This window comes from Odocoileus virginianus, chromosome 12 (genome assembly GCF_023699985.2).
Source record: "Odocoileus virginianus isolate 20LAN1187 ecotype Illinois chromosome 12, Ovbor_1.2, whole genome shotgun sequence".
In the NCBI taxonomy this organism is placed as follows: Eukaryota; Metazoa; Chordata; class Mammalia; order Artiodactyla; family Cervidae; genus Odocoileus; species Odocoileus virginianus.
This window is the reverse complement of record NC_069685.1, coordinates 51,582,266-51,599,259: the sequence shown is the minus strand read 5'-3', so window position 1 is coordinate 51,599,259 and position 16,994 is coordinate 51,582,266. Positions and strand designations below refer to the sequence as shown.

General features: G+C 46.6%; 1 protein-coding gene across 3 annotated transcripts in view; it reads right to left on the bottom strand.

The window, feature by feature from the left end:
* The window catches only part of MLXIP (MLX interacting protein), a 58,907-nt gene that overhangs the window by 15,137 nt on the left and 26,776 nt on the right, over nucleotides 1-16,994 (bottom strand). For all 3 annotated transcript variants that reach the window (XR_011490685.1, XM_020882546.2, XM_020882547.2), the window contains exons 2-3: nucleotides 1,069-1,175; nucleotides 432-517 (exon numbers count right to left, since the gene is read on the bottom strand). Coding sequence is in view for 2 of the 3 variants with exons in the window: in XM_020882546.2 (XP_020738205.1) it covers nucleotides 432-517; nucleotides 1,069-1,175 (193 nt within the window). In the remaining variant the exon portion in view is untranslated. The remainder of the gene's footprint in view (nucleotides 1-431; nucleotides 518-1,068; nucleotides 1,176-16,994) is intronic.

The window sequence follows — 16,994 nt, the reverse complement described above, 5'->3', positions numbered from 1 at the left end:
ACATGCGGCAAAAAATTAACCTAAAGATACTAAAATACTGTTGGGCAACTTGCTTCTTTTCATTTACTATGTCTTCACCATCTTTCCCTCGCAGTATATAAAGACTGGCTAAAGATGTCTGCCTTGTCCCCCCACCACCTCCCCAGCTGACCTCCAGAGAAGCACCGACATTAAAGGAAAGCAGAGGGTAAGTCTTGTTTGGAGGAAGCCCCAAGTCCTTGGAGCAGCCTGGCCTGAGAAGGGGGAGCCTCTGCAGGGTGCCGGGGCCACGTGCCTCTACGTCGCCATCACAGCTCACAGTGTGACAGCCACCAGGTCAGAGCATCCCAAGGGCTCTGCCCCGCAGCCTTCCTCTGTGGGGTCCAGCCCTCGGGCCCGTCCCCGTGAGTCACCTCCTTCTCCCGAGTGAGGGCCCATCACCTGCCAAGTACCTCTGGACGGCGGTGCTCGTCCACATCCACAGAGCCGTCCAGTGGAGTGACAAAGTGGCACACGGGGTTCTTGCGCTTCTCCAAATCTGGGCGGGGAGAGGGTGGGACACTGTCACTGAGGAGCCCTGCCCCTCGGGAGGATCCTGAAGTGTCCTCCTTCTCTTGGAAAATAAGATTCGGGGAAATAAAGGGTCCAGGTCAAAGGAAAACTCTCTCTCAGTGATGTGAGGGTGAGAAAGGGAGTCTGCCTGATCAAGAGGAAACACCAGCCTGAGCCTAGGGGACCCCCAGCATGCCAGTCACCTGCAGGAATCACCAGACCCCCCAGCACCCACGCCAGCCGGACACAGGCCATGCCCAGGCCTGCACCTTCTCAGACCCGCTGAAAATGGGGACTGTTCCTCGACTCTCTGAATGTCACCCCTCAGCTGTACACCCATCCCTTCTCCTCTGCCTTACAACACTGAGCCTCCTGTGGACGCTTGGATTTGGTTTGGTTCTCCTCTCTCCACAGACTGTCCGAGAGAGACTTCCGTTTGACACACAAGGTTCCAAGACTGGGCTCCGTGCCCCAAGGTGCACACGCCTCTCGGTGGCAGAACCTGCAGGATCGTTGGTCCAGCGACAAGACACTCACACTGCATGTACCAGGCCCGCCAGATGGCGTTGTTGAGCCGGATCTTGTCTCTCCACTGGAGCTTCAGGCCCTTGAAATTCTTCCACTTCGGAGACACCAACTTCCCACTGAAAGGTAAAATGAGGAGGGGGACACTCAGTGGTTTCTCTGACAATTAAATGTGCCACTCTACCATCCCAAGCCTCAAAATTCTGGATTAATCCGTGCAAGTCACAGGCTAGGCTCAATAGGATATACAGTCACTTTCACTATCCCATTTTGTCGACTTTTGCATATCTTCAAATTTTTCCACAATTAAAAGCTAAAAATCTGTGGATTTTGCCTTATATGTGTATCAAATCACCATGTTGTACACCTTAAACTTAATGTCACATGTCAATTTTATTTCAACAAAGTTGGGGGGAGGAAAAAAGAAATCTGCTGACCACTGAAGGAAAGCCAGGCTCCTTGAACCTGCTCTCGGCCACCAGTCCTCAGGAGGCACCGACAATCCAGGCGCACAAATGTCCCACTGGCCCTGGAACCCGCAGGGCCCTCTCCTGCCTCAAGGGCCCCACTCTTCACGGAGCTCCCTCCGCCCATGGCCAGCTGCTCATCCTTCCAAATGATGCTCAGACACCATCTCCTCCGAGCCGGCACTGGCCTCTCCCAGGATGCTGCCAGTCCCTTCAGGATCTCTGAGTGCTGTTCACACCTCAACAACACACTCATCCACTCCCCATACGGCAATGTGTCTCCACACCTCCGGCCACCAGACTGCAGCTTCTCAGGGGAGGGCCCTTCCAGTATTCTCACCCTAACCACCCAGCACCGAACTTGGCACAGAGCAGGAGCTCGTGTAATAATTCTTCACTGAATGAGTTAAAGGGCCTTTGCCAACAAAGCTAATGGCAGGCAAGGAACGCTCCCTGGTGGTACAGCCGGCTCAGATGGTTTAGTTTTCCATGGGCTGTGCCAGGAGCCACCTCTGAGCCGCTGGCATAGGGCTTCCCCTCTCCAGATGGCTAAGATGGGCAAGGCACTCTTTCCGGTCCGTACCAAAGGGGGTTCTGTGAGTTCTACATCACTGCAGGCCACAGCCCTGCTCCCTTCTCCAAAGCTACTCAGAGAGGCCATGTGACAAGCAGAGATGTGCCAGGAGTCACAACAGCTGGGGTCTTCAAAGAGAGCGCCTAAGTAATAAACACTCCCCAAACCTGAACACCTGGTTTCTTCATCAGAAGCCCCTGGCAAATCTCATGCCCCATCCTCCAACCCAGCACCGGGACAGGCTATGGATTGTAGGAGAGAAGGCTGAGACTCGCACAGAGAAAACATCACAGCAAGTCCTCTGAGAACTGGAGGGACAGATAGACAGCAGCAGCCTCAGCTCAAAGGGTCAGGGGCTTCACGCCAGTCACATGCCTTTCTGCCCCTGCTCCCCCAGTCCAAAGACACTTCAACCTCAGCTGTCACCCACATTCAACAGCCAGCAGCCTAGTGTTTCTGAGTCTCTGTGGTGCAACTGCATACTAGAAGTGAACTATTAAAGCCACGAACTCTGACATGTCAGTTTCCTGGGTAAAATCACAATAATACCACTGCCTCCAGAGTGTTTCAAGAAAGACTAAATGTACACACACGCAGCCACATTCTTAAGACACACAGCAGAGGTAACCCTAAAGAAAATTAAAAAAAAAAAAAACCCACAAAACTAACCAGCAGGCTTAAATATAAACCCACCCTTACTCCTGCTTTGTTACGTAAGACGTAGTGGCTGATGTGAGCATAATAAGAGCGTCTTAGAGAAGTCAGATGACACCGACCTCTTCAATTACTTACCATGAAACGGGTGGGAAGATTCAGAGAGAGGTCAGACCCTGGAGGCTAGAAACCCACTCTGATAAAGTAACTTTCAGGTTCTCATCTTCTTCCCCCCCAAACTGCTGGATGTCTGCCTCTTCCTGCCGTAGGGATGTTCACTCCTTATGTCCAACGGCTATCACCCATCACCCCGGGCTTCTGTAATACCTCAACAGTCGACAGGCGGCGCTCGACTGACGCGAACAAGCAAGTCTGAAACCAAAACTAAAACCTAAACAGCCCAGAGAGGTGGAGAGGGTGAAAGCAGAGGCGATGGTTGATGGACACTCACCCACACACCACAACTTGACTGGACACGCAAAGTGTTAGAAAAATGCGGGACACACATCTAGACGTTTCCTTACTGAAAGGGCTTCTCCCGCCTTTGCTGTGATGTCACTGTTAACCTTCGATGAGGGCAGGAGACATTCCCTATGCAGACACCCACAGACAAGGACAGGGACCCTTTCTGTGGAGGCACCCCAAGTCTAGTTTCCCACGGAACGTACAAGAGAGGCTGCTCTAAGGAGTTCTAATGGGCAGCTCCTTGGCAGGGATCCCTAGAGCAGGATTCCCACAAAACATCCATCAGACTCCCCCCAAACCCACCCCAGCTTAACTTGGCTTCCAGACACTGTTGGGTGGGATGCTTCTTTGCCTAACTCAGGGTTCTGCCATACTCCTTCTTTAAAGTGTAACCAGAAACACATTAGTAAAATTTCTGAGGTCTTCTCTGGTAGTCCAGCAGCTAAGACTTTGTTCTCCCAATACAGGGGGCCCAGGTCTGATCCCTGGTCAGGGAACTAGATCCCACATGCCCACAATGAAGATCAAAGATCCCACGTGCCACAACTAATACCTGGCACAAACAAATAAAATTTTAAAATGTAAAAAAGAAAAAAACTCCGAGACTACTGGCTTCCCCCTCCATAAACAAAAGACCTCCTCGTGCCTTACCTCCCAACCCTGCCTTCTTAAACATCACCCCCCCACACCAACACCTGGGCTTCCTGGTTAGAACAGGGACCCTGGATTCACCCCTTACTCTCCCAATCTGACTCTGGGAAGGCCAGGGTCTGGGTCTGACTCATCCGAGCACAGTGCCTGGCATGTGGGAGGTGTGATTAAATATGGAATGACTAAGTGAAAGCTAAACTTTTCCATAAAGAAAAGTCTTCACACACCCACTACCACAGCCGTCCTTCCTAGAAGACAGGTTCATGACACGGGGTAGGAAGTCTACAGACAACAAACTCTCTCTCGAAACTGCTGCTGAGTGGAATGGCAAACTGAATTCTCTGGCAGTCTGGCAAGAGACTGCTTTGGAATGAAAAGTAAAATGCAAGCCCTGCACAGACAGGAGCTGGCATTAAGAACGGGTAAGGATGAAACTGAGGTGGGGATTTGGGGTTCTGCTGGTTCCAGGGAAGATGAGCTTTGAACTGGTCAGAGCATTCTTTGAAAAAGAAAGCAGGCCAGGGCTCCGAGATCTACTGCTGTGGGGCCCAGACAATGGTGGAGTCCATTCATTTGGTCATGCAACCATATTTGCTTGTAAGGTATTATTTCTTCACCATTCCTCATGCTTCCTGCAATCCCACCAGCAAAATGTTCCCAGGCCTATACAACCCAAAACCCACAGACTTAAAGCAATACCTATCAAAATACCCATGACATTTTTCACAGAACTAGAATAATCTTAAAAATTTAAATGGAACCATAAAAGACCCAGTTCTGCAAAGGCAACCTTGAGGAATACGAACAAAGCAGGAAGCAAAACCCTCCCAGACTTCAGATAATACTTCAAAGCTACAGTAATCAAAACAGCATGGTATTGGCACAAAAAGAGACCTATGGATCAATGGAACAAAAGAGAGCCCAGAAATAAACCCACACACCCATGGGCAATTAACCTTCAACAAAGGAGGCAAGAATGCACAGGGGGGAAAAGACCGCCTCTTCAGCAAGTGGTGCTGGGAAAGTCAGACAGTCACATATAAATCAATGAAAATATAACACTCCCTCACACCACACACAAAGATTAATTCAAAAATGGCTTAAAGACTTAAATATAAGACATCATAAGATTCCTAAAAGAGCACATAGGCAGAACATTCTCTGACAAAAATCATACCAATGTTTTCTGAGGTCAGTCTCCCAAGGCAATAGAAATAAAAGCAAAAATAAATAAATGGGACCTAATCAAACTTACAAGCTTTTGCACAGTAAACCATAAACAAAACAAAAAGACAACTTCAGGACTGGGAGAAAATATCTGCAAATGATGTAACCGATAAGGGCTTAACTTCCAAAATATACAAATAGCTCCTACAATTTAATAACAAAAAAACACAAACAACCTAATCAAAAAATGGGCAGAAGATCTAAATAGACATTGCTCAAAAAAAAAGACATATAGATGGCCATTAGGCACATGAAAAGACGCTCATCATCATTAATTATTAGAGAAATGAGAATCAAAACTACAATAAGGTATCACCCCACACCAGTCAGAATGGTCATCATTAAAAAGTCTGCAAATAATAAATGCTGGAGAGGATGTGGAGAAAAGGGAACCTGAGTACACTGTGGGTAGGAATGTAAACTGGCACAGTCACTATGTAAAACAGTATGGAGGTTCCTCAAAAAACAAACTAAAAATAGAGTTGCCACATGATGTGCCAATCCCACTCCTGGGCATACACCGATAGAAAACTATCATTTGAAAAGACTCATGCACGCCAGTGTTCACAGCAGCACTATTTATAATAGCCAAGACATAGAAATAACCTAAATGTCCATCAACAGATAAATGGATAAAGGAGATGTGGTACATACACACAATGGAATATTACTCAGCTATTAAAATGTCATTTTCAGCAACATGGATACAAATAGAGTTCATCACACTAAGCAAAGTAAGTCAGAAAGAGAAAGACGAATACCATATGATATCACTTATATGTGGAATCTAAAATACAATACAAATGAACATATCCATGAAAGAATAACAGACTCACATAGAACAGATGTGTGGTTGCCATGGGGGAAGCAGAGTGGAGGAGAGAAGGACTTGGAGTCTGGGATTAGCAGACGCAAACTAGTATATACAGGATGGATAAACAAGATCCTACTGTATAGCACAGGGAACTATATTGAATATCCTGTGATAAACCATAATGGAAAAGAATATGAAAAAGAATACATATATATGTGTGTGTGTGCGTATATATAACCGAGTCGCTTTGCTATATAGCAGAAATTAAATGTAACATTGTACGTCAACTGTACTTCAATAATTTTTTATTAAAACAAAAACAAAACCACATTCCTACATCTGTCTCCTTCTCAGGGAGGTTGAGTTGGTGTGCTAAAGACTGTGGAAGAAGGGACTGGCATGGGGGTTGCAGGCCCTTCTTTCCTCTTGGGGACAAGCTGTCTACTGAGGGCCCATGCCCCTCCTGTTCTGCGCCTAGAGAGCGAGCCTGGGGTGGGGGAGGCCTCTCCTAGTTTTCGGCTGCCTGGGGCTGCTTAGAAAGACAGTCTGGGGTTCTCTTACAAGCCACATCCACAGCTTGATCAACGATACAGGGAATAATTTGGCCAACATCTGCTGAACCTTTTTTTGTGGTGGTAAAATATATGTAACATAAAAGTTACCACTTTGACCATTTTAAAATGCACAGTTCACTGGCACAAAGTCTGATCATAATGCCATGTCACCATCACTGCTATTTAGTTTCAGTGCTGTTTTCATCACCCCAAAAGGAAGCCCTGTACCCAGTAGCAGTCACTCCCTCTTACTTCCTACCCCGGCCTCTGGCAACTATAATCTACTTTCTTTTTCTGTGGATTTGTTTCTTCTGGACATTTCACATAAACCAAATGATAAAACATGTGGCCTTGTCTATCTGGCTTCTTTCACCTTTTGCACAACAGTTTCAAGGTTCACCCACACTGTAGTTCACGTGTCAGTACTTCCTTCCTTCTCATGGCTGAATTACATTCCACTGGATGGAGAGACCACATTTTGTTTACTCCTTCACCTGCTGATGGACATTTGGGTTGTTTCATGTTCTGGCCATTGTGAACAGCGCTGCTGTAAGCTGACTCCACTTTGATTTCCTAGTCAGCTCAGAATTCTGGTAAGCGAGAGTGATCATTACACTGGCACCAGGGATGGGATGTGATGAGGGGCAAAAACAACTGTGAGCTTTGTTGGAGGGCAAGTGGGCAACTGTGTATCACATTTTAAATGTGCATCCCCCCAACTCCCAATCCCACTGTTAGGAGTAGACTCTACTCCAGACCCATTTGCACATGGGCACAAAGACATAAATAGAAGACATTAAACTACAGCCCTGCTGGTGGGAGGAAAAAGCTGGGAACAACATACATTTACATGTGCTGATGGCTCAGACGGTAAAGAATTTGTCTGCAATGCAGGAGACCCAAGTTTGATCCCTGGGTTGGGAAGATCCCCTGGAGGAGGAAATGGCAACCCACTCCAGTCTTCTTAACTAGAGAATTCCATGGAGAGAGGAGCCTGTCAGGCTGCAGACCACGCGGTCGCAAAGAGTCAGACATGACTGAGTGACTAACATTAAGTACCTAACTAACAGCAAGATCTGCAAGATGTATTAAGTGGGAAAGGAAAAAAAAAACGGTGCAAGATACACAGCATGGCCACCATTTGTATTTTCAACAGACAGACGTGCACACACACACACACACACGCCGGAAAAGAGGGAAGAAAATGACCAGTCAATCTCAGGGAAGACACACAAGAAAACAGAAAGAGGAAAAACAGTGATTTCCCTTTGGACAGCTGAATCAGGAATTAAGGAGCCTCAGTCAGTGAGTTAGTTTTCACTCTTTACCGTTGTGTTTTCTACTGCTCAAATATAACATAGGAATGTATTTTATATATATACATATATATATATTTTTTTTTTTTTTTCCTCCTTCAAAATAAACAAGGGAACAAGACCAGGTACAGTCCAAAGCCTTACAGGGCTGCCAGTTAATTAGGGAAGGCGATTCATCACATGAGCAGACGTGAAACTTGTGCACAAGTCAGCTTTGTGCCCCAGATCCAAATATGAGGATAATGGTGAATAAGTGGTTTCTTACATGAGCGAATAAGTGAATAATGCTAGACTGCTCTCTCTTCCAGGACTTCGACTCTTTTTCTTCAAAAGAGCGGTCTCCATTGGCTTTTCCTGGGATCTGGGCCTGGTTCCACGGGCTGCCAGGAGCCAAAACTAACAGGCTCCAGACGGACAAAGGTTCATTGAGGAGCCGAGGCGTGGGGAGCGGCCCCTCGTGAGGCACTGCAGGCGGAGGGCGCCGTGTTCAGGGGAATCGCCCTGGAGCCATGGGCCCTCCGCCCTAGGCCACCTGCCCAAGCAGAGCCGCCGTCCAGGGCCTGTGAGGTTTTCAGGGCCTGCTCCCACGCCCAGGCATGGGTCCTATCTCCTGCACCCCAAACTCATCCCCCTCCTGGGGCACTTGGCATCTTTTTTTTTTTTTTTTTAACACTCAAAGAAAGTCCTATTGGAGAAGCAGGCTCAGAGGGCGGTGGCAACCAGGCAGGTATATGGGCTTCTGAGGGCTTCATTCCAGGTCTGTCCTACTGACAAGGTGAATGTGTGTGTGTCCTTATTGTGGTGTGCGGTGAGCAGCAGTGTCTCGGGGGGTGTGTGCGTGGTATATGCATGGGTATGGGTGTGGTGTGGTGTGTGTGGCGTGAGTGTGCGTGCGGCGTGAGTGTGCGTGCACTCACGCATGTGTCTTTATAGTGGTGTGCGGTGAGCAGCTGTGTCTCAAGGTGTGTGTGCGTGGTGTACGCATGAGTGTGTGGTACATGGGTACGGGTGTGGTGTGCGTGGTATGTGTGGCGTGAGTGTGTGAGTGCACTTGTGTGTGTGTGTGTCTTTATTGTGGTGTGCGGTGAGCAGCTGTGTCTCGGGGTGTGTGTGCGTGGTGTATGCATGGGTATGGGTGTGGTGTGTGTGGTGCATGTGGCGTGAGTGTGCGTGCACTCACGCGTGTGTGTCTTTACTGTGGTGTGCGGTGAGCAGTTGTGTCTCGGGAGGTGCGCGTGGTGTACGCATGAGTGTGTGGTGCATGGGTACGGTGTGGTGTGCGTGGTGCGTGTGGCGTGAGTGTGTGAGTGCACTTGCATGTGCGCATGTCTTTACTGTGGTTTGCGGTGAGCAGCTGTGTCTTGGGGTGTGTGTGCATGGTGTATGCATGAGTGTGTGGTGCATGGGTACAGGTGTGGTGTGCGTGGTGCGTGTGGCGTGAGTGTGTGCATGCACTCGCGTGTGCCACTGTGTCCAGGTGCCGTGTATGAGCATGTTTGTGAGGACTGTGGTTGTCTGTTTCATGTACTTAGCCAGGAGTGATCATTTCTGTGATGATCAAAACTTAGAGCACCTTGATGGAGCTGAAACAGTTGAGATCGGGCTGGCGGCAGCAGTGACTCCCCTGGCCCTGAACATGAAGGACGGTGGCTTGTGTCCTTGCCTGAGCACCTCCTCTGTGTCCCGGCCGCCAACCTGGGCACAGACAGCACCATGCTTACACCATGCCCAAGCAAACGAGGAAAGAGTGGTTTCCCTTTCTGGACTGGTGGCATAAGCTGTCGGAGTCCCACCTTTGGTAAAAAGGATGCCGATGTCCCCTCCTCTTTAGGGGAGCCTGAGACCACAGGGGCTGTGAAAGGACCTGGCTGGTGCAGAGTAAGTGATGCCCAAGTCTGGGGCATGTTACTGATTACTGAACTTCAGTCTTGGGTACATTTCTAGGTGTTAAAGCCTGGTGTTTCCTGTCTGCCTCGAACCATAACTGGCCTTTGAGGCAGGAGCAGCGATGCTGGGCAGGGCACCAGTTAAAGCCATAAGCATATGTCTATTTGCCAGGAGTGTAAACTTGAACCCAGAACCCAGGGTGTTCCCAACTCCTCTGGACTGAGGATGGGACTGGACTTACAATAGGAAAAAGTGGAGTCTGACTTCAACTGTATTACCTGTTAGTAAAACGCTTTTAAAAATCTGTGTTCTAGCTACGCGTCTCTTTGATGAACTATCTGTGCCTTTTGTCTTTTAAAGAACTTATTATTTTGAAATAATTACATAGACTCACAGAAAGTTAAAAAAAAGACTGTAAAGCATCCCAGGTACTCCTCGCCCTCCTCCCCCAGTGGCGACACCTTCTGTAGCGGGAGCCCTCAAAGCCAGGAAGCCAGCTGTGGGACGCTGCTGTTACCTAGACAACAAATCTTAACTCGCTTTTCAACATCCGTTGAAATGTTAGTTGGTTTTTTTTTTTGCTATTTTATATTGGTAATACTGTAATAGTAATGATATTAACACTCTGTGATACTTCTCTGCAAATGTTTCCCCTAGGTTTGGGAAACATTTATAGCATGTCTGTGGCGCAGCTGTAAAGAATCTGCTTGCCAATGCAGGAGACACAGGTTTAACCCCTGGGTTGGGAAGATCCCTTGGAGAAGGAAATGGCCACCCACTCCCATATTCTTGCCTGGGAAATCCCATGGACAGAGGAGCCTGGCGAGCTACAGTCCATGGAGTCACAAAGAGTAGGCCACGACTAAGCACGCATGCATGCCTGTCTACCCCCACCTTATCCAGAGACTTACTTTTAACTTTAACCTCTTTTTAAGCTTTTTTAGTCTTATTTAACTTTTAAATAAATTATATACTCACAATGAAAGAAAATTCAAACAACACAGAACAGTACCAAGAACAAAAGCAAAGTCAATGCAATTCTGCCACCTAGAAATCACCCTAATTTAAATTTTGGTGATAACATTGTGTAGTGAGAAATAACCTTATCCAAAGAGAAGTCTAGCCCTTGCCCTCAGCTCGTGGGGGTGGGGGTGACCTCCAGGCCGCTGGAATGTCCTGCCCAACAGCTGTATCTGAGTTTGCCTGGGGCTCAGGACAATCTCACTGATGAGGATGGGGGCCCTAGAGCAGGGGTATCGGTTCCAATCTCCAGAGGAAGTGATGACTAAGAAGTATCGGCAGTCTCTGGGAGGGGCTGGAGACTAGAGGTCAGTCACACGGGCAGTGATCCAGCCCAGGAGAAACTCTGAAGACCAAAGACTCAGGTGAGCGTCCCTGGTGGGCAGCGTCACACACTGTGGTGGGAGGGAGGTAACGCTGTCCAGTGGGAGAGGACGGACAGAAGCACCACACTTGGACCCTCTTAGACCTTGCCGTACGCATGGCTTCCTTGGCTGACTTTAATCTGAGTCTTGTCCCTGTGATAAACTGAGTCTAGCAGCATTCAGCGAGTTATGCATGTCTTTCTAGCAATTAGAGGACCCGAGGAGGGTTTTAGGAACTTGCAGTTGGTGTCAGAAGTGGGGAAAGTCTTGTGGACTGTTCTTTCTCACTTTGCAGTTGGCCTGAAGTCCTTGTAATGTATATTTATTTGATTATGTATATGTGTCCATACATTCAGATTAAAACCTATAAAAATATTTAAATGTATGGGATTATTATCCTGTTTTATAGTGTATTTTTCACTTACAGGTCATGGACATCTTATTATAGTTGGGTATAGCTTTTACTGGTTACAGAATATTCCATGGTGTATATTTATCACAATCTACCTAACCACTTTTCCATGAACAGGCATTTGTTTATATTAATGGACATATGTTGCTTCTGTTTTTCACTATTATGAACAGTGCTGAGATGACCATATTGCTACTTACATTTCTGTGCAATGGCGTGACTGTTTCTGTGAGATAAATTTCTAGAAATTGGAAACCTGAATCAGAGGGTATGTGTACATTTGTAACTTTGTTTTAGTCAAAGACTTTCAAAGGTTATACTAATTTACACTCTTAATAGCAGTGAACACTGCCTACTTCCCAAACCCTTGCTCATATTAGTTATTATTAATGTTTGCTAATCTTACAAACAAAAGAAATTCAGATCACTAATTTTTTAGTTACCACTTATTAGTATCTTTTCATCTTTATTGGTCTTTGGGTTTTTCACGTTAACTGTCTGCATGTCTTCTGTTCTTTCCCGTTGTGAGAGCTCTGAATTTGGTAGACACGTCCGCAGCGTACACGGCAGAGTCAGTGTGTCTGTCTTGACTGTCTTTGTCTTGAGTATTTTCAGCGTGCTTTGTTTTGCATGTTCATTCTACTTAACTTTTTCATATATGATGACTTTTGGGTTGTTACTGTTTTCAGTTGAAAACTGTTCATTAATACAATCAAAATTTTAAAGTCCTGTCTTTTATGTTTCCATCTTCTATGTCATAATTAAAAGGGCTTTTCCATGCTTTTCCAAAGACTGTGAAAACACTTATCTATGTCTTCTTTCACAGCTTCACATTTTGTATCAGTCATTTCCTCCATCTGGAAGTTGTTTTGGTGTCATGAAGATACTGGGATCCTGCTTCAGTCAATGGGTCCTACCTGTTCACTCAATCATCCACCTTTCCCCTCGGAGTAAAACACTGTCATCATCACAAACCACATTTGCACATATAATACCCGGGACCCCAGTTCTTTGGTGTTTTGTGCCTATGTTTTAAATGGTTTCACTTTTTATATTTAACTCATGTCGCTCTTTACACAGCTCACCAAAATAAACTCGACTGGTTATCTGATTATCTCATCTTCCCTCACTAGTTGATGACACTTCTATTAACATATATTAAGTTATAATATACATTAAGGTCTGTTCTGGGGGGGGCCTCCTATCACTAATTCATGTCCACCTGTCTTAGTACTATAGTGATTTAATACTTAGAAGTTTGTGATACACTTTACTAAGTAGAGTTAGTCCCCATCATTTTTTTTTTGAATCCTTGCTTCAAATCCTTGAATCCTTTATTCCTCCATGTTCCAACTTCACAGTCGTGGTGTCAAATCTCAAAAGAAAACTATTCTGGCATTTTGATTGGAGTAGCCCTTAACAAATACACTACTGCGGACAGCAGTGACCATTTCGGCTGGGTCATCTCCACCTCAGAATGGAGTATGTTTCTCTACTTATTCGAACAACTTAACCTATTTAAAAAGAGAAATCTGAAGCTGCCTTAATTTTCTTCGCACATGTCCCTTTCATTTCTAATCATAACACTTAATGTCAAAAGGAAGTTTAGAAGGTAAAGCCAACAAAACAAAACAAAGTCGCATAGTTACACACCCAAACACGAGCGCTATTCACATTTTATTGTCTCCAGTACAGCCCCACCTCACTGATACAGTAACTGCCACCCTCACCCTGATCAAAGTGGCCAACTCACAGGTACAAGTAAGGGGTTTCTATTATATTCAGTACCAGGAATAACTAACCACCCTCAAAGAAATACGCTATTTCCCTAGCACTTTCATTCGCCTATGGGAAAAGGTAATTAGCAGGTTCAAGAATTCACCAAGGTTAAGGTTTTTGTGTAAAGAACGGAAAAACTGCACCGCGCTGCAGACACCTGGCACACAGAGGACATAAATCAGCAGAGGTCCCCAGCCAGAGCACACACCTGGAGACAGGAGACTGGCTGGCAGGGATGGAATGGGAACAGGTCACACTTGCAAATGTTTCTGAGTTCCCATGAAGGCTGGCAAGAAACGAATTTGTCATTATCACCATCATAGCCATCTTTGAGGTACCGCCAGCTACGTAACCTACTTAAAAGGCACAGAAATCTGAAGCTGTCTGATGCATTTCAAAGGATAAGGTGACACGCTTCAGGTAGCCAAGACCTATAAATAGGCTTTAAAAAGCATTGGCTACATTTTTAAAAGTCAACGTTGACTATTAAGAAAAAAAAAGATGGACTCTGTTCTCTACTGCATTCAAAACTCCAAACCTTTGGCAATGTGACTAGGGTCACAGTGACACTACAGTAAGGTAACTAAAGTTGCTCTGGGTACATTTATCAAGTTCTAACCTTTCTGGGGCCAGAAACTGGAGCCAGTAGTTAATTCTACGTTGCACCTACCACAGCATAATGCCGTGTAAAATGGGGCTTAACACCAGCAATGGGTTGATGGCAAGAGACGGAATCTCTTCGGGTTACATGTGGGCTATATACAGCACCCCTACTGTGGGCAGACTAATCCAGCTGAAACATCACTTTCTTCAGGACACAATCCTGATTCACTCACCCAGATCTGTTATTTAGGGCGGTTCTAGGTGCAAGGACCGGAGAAGGCAATGGCAACCCACTCCAACACTCTTGCCTGGAAAATCCCATGGGCAGAGAAGCCTGGTAGGCTGCAGTCCATGGTGTCACGAAGAGTCGGACACGACTTAGCGACGTCACTTTCACTTTTCACTTTCATGCATTGGAGAAGGAAATGGCAGTCCACTCCAGTGTTCTTGAGTGGAGAAGCCCAGGGATGGGGGAGCCTGGTGGGCTGCTGTCTATGGGGTCGCACGGAGTCGGACACGACTGAAGCGACTTAGCAGCAGCAGCATTAGGCGCAAGGCCAGAGGAGCAGACAGAACCAAGTCCCCAGCCTCGTGGGGCTGACAGACAGGCGGAAGACCACATGTGTGCTGTGCAGGGGGCCCTCGGTGGTGCAGGGCAAAGGCAAGGGGAGGGGGAGCGGGAAGGCAGGGCTGACACAGGGCCCCCCCCCGCCAAGGTCCCCCAGCCTTCCTCTCCGGGCTCCTCCCCGCCTGCCTCCCTCCCATCCAGGAGGCCAGAACAACCCGGACCAGGACAACAAGGATCTGCTCACATTTCTCCCCAGGTGAGACTCCTTCAGGGGTTGCCCTGCTTGCTAGAGAGAATCCCTATATATTCAGCCAGGTCCAGTTTCCTGCAGCTACACATCTGGGGTTAAACAAGAACCTTATTCACCTTCCTTGTCTCCCTTCTGGAGTAAACAACCTCTCAGTGTAAATGACTTCGTTGGCTACCCCTGTATGGACCGTAACCTGTGTGTGTATGTGCGTGTGTGGACTGATGGTGTGTCTTCACAACCAACTGCATTTTCCATGAGGCGGGTAGTGACTCATCTGCTTTGCTCACTAGTACTCCCCCCCACCCCCCAGAGGGAAAACGGTCTTCCCTCTAACCCCACCTCTCAGTTCAGCTCAGTTCAGTTACTCAGTCGAGTCCAACTCTTTGCGACCCCATGAAGAGCAGCACATCAGGCCTCCCTGTCCATCACCAACTCCCAGAGTTTACCCAAACTCATGTCCACTGAGTCGGTGATGCCATACAACCATCTCATCCTCTGTCATCCCCTTCTCCTCCTGTCTTCAATCTTTCCTAGCATCAGGGTCTTTTCCAATGAGTCAGTTCTTCACATCAGGTGGCCAAAGTATTGAAGGTTCAGCTTCAACATCAGTCCTTCCAATGAATACTCAGGAATGATTTCCTTTAGGATGGACTGGTTGGATCTCCTTGCAGTCCAAGGGGCTTTCAAGAGTTTTCTCCAACACCACAATTCAAAAGCATCAATTCTTTGGTACTCAGCTTTCTTTATGGTTCAACTCTTACATCCATACATGACTACTGGAAAGACCACAGCTTTGACCAGACAGACCTTTGTTGGCAAAGTGATGTCTCTGCTTCTTAATATGCTGTCTAGGTTGGTCACAACTTTTCTTCCAAGACTTCCAAGGAGTCTTTTAATTTCATGGCTGCAGTCACCATCTGCAGTGATTTTGGAGCCCAAGAAAATACTGTTTCCATTGTTTCCTCATCTATTTGCCATCAGAGATGGGATCAGATGCCATGATCTTTGTTTTTTGAATGTTGAGTTTTAAGCCAGCTTTTTCACCCTCCTCTTTCACTTTCATCAAGAGGCTCTTTAGTTCCTCTTCACTTTCTGCCATAAGGGTGGTGTCATCTGTATATCTGAGGTTATTGATATTTCTCCTGGCAATCTTGATTCCAGCTTGTGCTTGTTCCAGCCTGGCATTTCACATAATGTACTCTGCATATAAGTTAAATAAGCAGGGTGACAACATATAGCCTTGACGTAATCCTTTCCCCGATTTGGAACCAGTTCATTATCATGTTCCATTCTAACTGTTGCTTCTTGACCTGCATACAGACTTGTCAGGAGGCAGGTCAGGTGGTCTGGTATTTCCATCTCTTTAAGAATTTTCCAGTTTGTTGTGATCCACACAGTCAAAGGTGTAGTCAATGAAGCAGAAGTTTTTCTGGAACTCCCTTTTCTATGATCCAACAGACACTGGCAATTTGATCTCTGGTTCCTCCACCTTTTCTGAATTCAGCCTGAACATCTGAAAGTTCTCGGTTCACATACTGTTGAAGCCGAGCTTGGAGAATTTTGAGCATTACTTTGCTAGCATGTGAGATGAGTCCAATTGTGTGGTAGTTTGAACATTCTCTGGCCTTTCTTTGGGATTGCAACGAAAACTGACTTTTTTCCAGTCCTGTGGCCACTGCTGAGTTTTCCAAATTTGCTGGCATGTTCAGTGCAGCACTTTAACAGCATCATCTTTTAGGATTTGAAATAGCTCAACTGAAATTCCATCACCTCTACTAGCTTTGTTCATAGTGATGCTTCCTAAGGCCCGCTTGACTTCACATTCCAGGATGTCTGGCTCTAGGTGAGTGATCACATCATCATGGTTATCAGGGTCATCAAGATCTTTTTTGTAAAGTTCTCCTGTGTATTCTTGCCACCTCTTCTTAATATCTTCTGCTTCTATTAGGTCCATACCATTTCTGTCCTTTATTGTGCCCATCTTTGCATGAAATGTTCCCCTGGTATTTCTAATTTTCTCTAATTTCCCCCCACCTCCCGCCAGCCCCATTCCTGCCTTCGCCCAACCCACACCTGCCCACCCTCCCAGCAGCCCCCCCCCCACAATACCTGCCCCCTCCCACAGTGAAGTCCTCCTTGGCCTCAAGTCCAGGCTCTCACAGGATGTATTACTGTCCATTTGTTCTCAGTTTATGTCCCCCTCTCCCCATTCCACCTCCCATCTCCTCCCCTCACCATTTAAAATCGGGCCATAGGGCTTTGTGAATTAACTGACTGCTACTTTTTCCAGGCTTGCTTCACTTTAGAGAAGATGCCTAGATGAAAGGGAAGG